Below are 4,583 nucleotides of genomic sequence, written 5' to 3'. Positions count from 1 at the left end.
CATCATTGCTGCTTCGGAACAAATTCCTCCTGAGAAAAACATAATTAAACTGTGCACTGGATGAAATCCCTATGGTCTCTAGTTAGAACAGAAATACTGTCTGTTCTTTCCCCATGTTATACGTTGGACTTGTAAGATATCTAGAAGCCCAACCAGAAACAGAAAGTTCCTTGTGGTTCTAGGTATGTTCTCCCATTCAAAATTTCCTCTTAAATGACATTAGGGTTACAGAAAGGAGATCTTGTTAGTTTGATTTCCATGGATTTTAGTGGCCTACTTATGATCTCATCCTTTTCAAACCAAATAGGTAAGAAAACGAATAGGTGAATGACTAGAATTATACCCAAGTCCTGACACGTACGTAGAGCTTTCAGGAAAAACCGTGGAATCCAGAAGACCAGAATACAGTGGCTTTATATTTTCCTCGAGACACTTGGGTTTTATGTGCCTCCTTTACAATTAGAATGACTTCATTCTAATATTATATATATATAACTCACATAAGAGTAATGGGTCTATATTACAATGTACATATGTTTAGAATAACAATAAGATAAAAAATCAGATTATGTCATTTAAAGAAATTACTTTATGTAACTTTCTGTGAAAATCCAAAACTCCACATCAGGAAGAAAGTCTGCATGCATTGAAATTGGGCAGTTGTGCTGAAAGCTTTAGCCAGGTATCCAAGGGTTTCCTATGGAGAGGTTCTCATGTCGGACCTGTGATCCTAGGAAAGCTCCTGTTTCGGACTTCCATAGAGACGTAGGCTAGGCGTCTGGATTCCCTCACATATTAGGTGCCCTCTCTGCTGTCTCCACAGAGGTCTGGCTCGGGGCCGAGGATGAGTGGAAACCAGTCCCTCTGCACCAGATTCACACTTGTGGCATTTTCCTCTCTGGCAGAGTTACAACCCGTGCTGTTCGTGCTGGTCTTAGCCATTTACTTGTTCACAGTGGGAGGAAACCTCATCATCATCAGCTTGATCAGGGTCACCCCTGCCCTGCACACACCCATGTATTTCTTCCTGGTGAACCTCTCCTTCCTGGAGATGTGCTATATCACCAGCGTGGTGCCTCAGATGCTGGTGCACCTGCTTGTGGAGACCAAGACCATAAGCGTGGGAGGCTGTGCAGCCCAGATGTACGTATTTAGCATCTTGGGACTGACAGAGTGCTGCCTGCTGGCAGCCATGGCTTATGACCGCTTCATAGCTATCTGTCACCCTCTGCATTACACGCTCCTGATGGGCCCTCCAGTGTGTCTCAAGTTGGCTGCAGCCTCGTGGACCACTGGGGTCGTGGTGGAGGCAGCCCAGATCACATGGATCTTCACTCTGCCCTTCTGCGGAACAGGAGAGATCCAGCACTTTTTCTGTGACATCATGCCTGTGGTGAAACTGGCTTGTGTGGACACCTCCCGTAATGAGACTGTGATGTTTGTTCTCGCTGTCCTGTTCATTATGAGCCCCTGTTTCCTCATCCTGTGCTCCTATGCGCGCATTCTGGTGACCATCGTGAGAATCCCCTCAGCAGCCGGCAGACGCAAAGCTTTCTCCACTTGCTCTTCTCACATCCTGGTTGTGTCTCTGTTCTATGGCACTGCCTTGTTCACCTACCTCCAACCAAAGACTGCACACACTCCAGCATCAGACAAAGCAACGGCACTCATGTACACGGTGGTCACGCCTGCTCTGAATCCTGTTATTTACACCTTGAGGAACAAGGAAGTGAAGGAAGCCTTCCAAAAACTAATGCACAGGAGCCCTCTCAGCCAGGTGGCCTAAACCAGCCTTCATAGCTGAAACTTACACTATGGTACAGAGAGGGTAGGGTTTCATGATCCTTCTGCCAATACATACTAACTTACAGCAGGAGAACCAAGAGGCAGATGGATCTGTTCTATGTCTTACAATGTCTTTAAGCAAATGACAACTATTTTGTAGGATCACTAAGTCGTGTATCATTTGATCACTCAACCATACTCAATCAACAAAACTGCTGAGCATCTCCTGTGTCCTGGACACCATTCATATTTCCCTTCTTCAGTGGGAAGAGGATTAAGGTTAGTATGTTTCACATCATTTGACTGTAGAAAATGAATGTTCTTCTTGTGGAAAAAATTAAAAATGAATACAGAGTAATTAACACAATTTTAGTTTCAAACACAGGCTGTTAGAATTTAAGTTCTTAAGAGGAGTACTCTCTCAATTATTCTGCTCTCTATACATCTTAATAATCATGCATCATAAGTAATCAATGTTAACAAATGCATATGAGTGATGTATATTATATACCACATCTCTAAGTATTTAACTTGTGAGTCCAGTGAGGAACACAGATACATTTTTTTCTGTTCCAGTTTTACTGATACATAACTGACATTCAGCACCTTATAAACTTAAAGGTATACAGAATAATGAATAACTTGCATGTAATCATTAAATTATTACTACAAAAAATTTAGTGGACAGCCATCATTTCATAGATGCAAAATGAAAGAAATTGAAAAAAAAAAACTTCCTATGTTGCCAAATCTTAGAATTAAAACTACTAACAACTTTCACGCATAATATGCAACAATAAACCTTATTTGTCATGTTGTACGTTACTGGGCCTTCTTTATCCAAAACTAGACTTATCCATTCGTATTTTGGTTCTTCTTATGAATGAAGTTTAAAGAAAAATTAGACATATGTATTTACTGCCCAATGACAAATACATGACCCTGTTATTCACGTTTTTCCCTATCTACCTAATTTTTAAACTGTGGTTGTATCTGTCGCCAATTTTCCTGTCCTTCTCAGCACTGAGTCCACAGTATAAAGCTTTGTTCACGTCGTCAATCTAGTCTCATCATCACCCACATCCTAAGTTTTAGGGCAGTGCTGGTAAGAGTCTGGAATATTTATCAATAGAATTACACCTGGAAAGAACACATCTGGACATTTTAAACTCAAGAGACTAAACACCCCTGCAAGTGGAAGCTGAGCATACATGTTCATATACCATAACTGAACAACGTGAACGCGCTTTCTCCTGTTGAGAGCGAGTATTTGTGACTACACATGGGACAGTGCGATAACCTCAGACCAGAGGCAGGAAACTCACAAGAGGGGAGAGACTGAAGGCTCCACAGGCAGAGCTGTACAACACCAGACCCTCTCTTCCTCCAAAGCTGTCCCTTAGTTATCTCTGAGCCACACAACAAATCCTTCACCTGTGAGCACGCACACACACACACACACACACACACACACACACACACACGCAAGCGCATGAATCTAACAACTGTCAGTCGTAACAGACGGTCTGAACGCTTCTGCTGCTTTGCCCTCATTTTAAAACACTCGCTACTCTGCAAATCCAACTGGAAAAGACTGCCTCTTGCTACTTACTACCAAACAATTCAGAAACCCATGCTTGTGACTCAAGTTCTCCCAGATTCCAGAGTGAGGATGAATTCCCAGGAAACGAGACGGAAGAAATCTCTTTACCAAACTTGGGTGCCATTTTATTGCTTGAGCTTCTAAGAGTTCTTCCCCAAGGTAAAAGTTTAAAAAGACCATTTCCCACACACCAACTTTTGGTTTAGAAGAATGAGAGGCTCCTAAAAAGCAACCTCAAAAGGTGCCCCATGGTAAAAAACATGGAAGGAAAAAGACGTGTGCAGATCTCGAGCTTACATAATAGAAAGCTGTGGACACCCATGAGATGCCTCCCAGTCCATGCCTGCTTCTGGGAGACGTGCCCAACACAGCTCCCCCACATCAAGACTACTTAACATCTCTCCCAGGGACCAAATTGATTTTTTTAAGTACCAGAATCTTCAGTAGTCAGTACCTCCACAAGACCCCCATCATGATACAATCTGACAGCATTCTGTTTTTTAATTATTAAAGCATTTTTTAAAATCATAAAGTAAATTCAATATTACATTCACAGGAACTATGTTTTTAAGATGGGACATGTGTGGAATGGACCTTTTTCACTTGTTTAGCCATTCCAGAAGAGCACAAAGCTCAAGGAAAGAGGGTCTTTAAATTCTGAAAAGATTGTGGATGAGCCAATAATAAGTGGGTTTCCTAAAAAGACAGAAGATCACCCCAGCCACCTCCGGGGTGGCAGCCACCTGTATATAAAGCTGACTGAGGAGGGTGTGAGGTAAGTTGGAACAGTTGTACTTGTTAAACTGCAGGTTCATGACGAGCTTTTTCCCTTCTGCTTCTCACACTAGATGGGAAGGGGCTGGGGGCTTCAAGCTCACCAAATCATATTGAGCAGGTTGAGCGTGCTTCAAAGAGAATCACTGTAGAAATCAGAATGCCTGTAAAAATAAATTGAATGCTACTCTGGGTTTATAGACCCCAATTTATGCCCTGCACTGGGTCTAATGATATCATGCAAACCTGAGCTGTCAGTGTCCATTTGAGAAACTTCAAGACAAGGGCTATGGCAAATATCCATACAGTTCAATAATTATGTAAACTGAAAGACGGAAAACCATTCTAACTTCTAGTTTTTCCCACTGATGTTTAAGTGATGTATCTAACAAGCAATAGATTACCAATGGAAAATGCATTC

At 42.0% G+C, this 4,583-nt stretch overlaps 1 protein-coding gene across 1 annotated transcript; it reads left to right on the top strand.

Annotated features, from left to right (window-relative positions):
- Positions 845 to 1,786, top strand: LOC100737602 (olfactory receptor 10C1-like). Its single transcript, XM_021091219.1, has one exon. It carries the CDS (start codon positions 845 to 847, stop codon positions 1,784 to 1,786), a length of 942 nt encoding a protein of 313 aa, XP_020946878.1.

Source organism: Sus scrofa, chromosome 5 (genome assembly GCF_000003025.6).
Source record: "Sus scrofa isolate TJ Tabasco breed Duroc chromosome 5, Sscrofa11.1, whole genome shotgun sequence".
Lineage (NCBI taxonomy): Eukaryota > Metazoa > Chordata > Mammalia > Artiodactyla > Suidae > Sus > Sus scrofa.
This window is presented reverse-complemented; position numbering and strand designations above follow the sequence as displayed.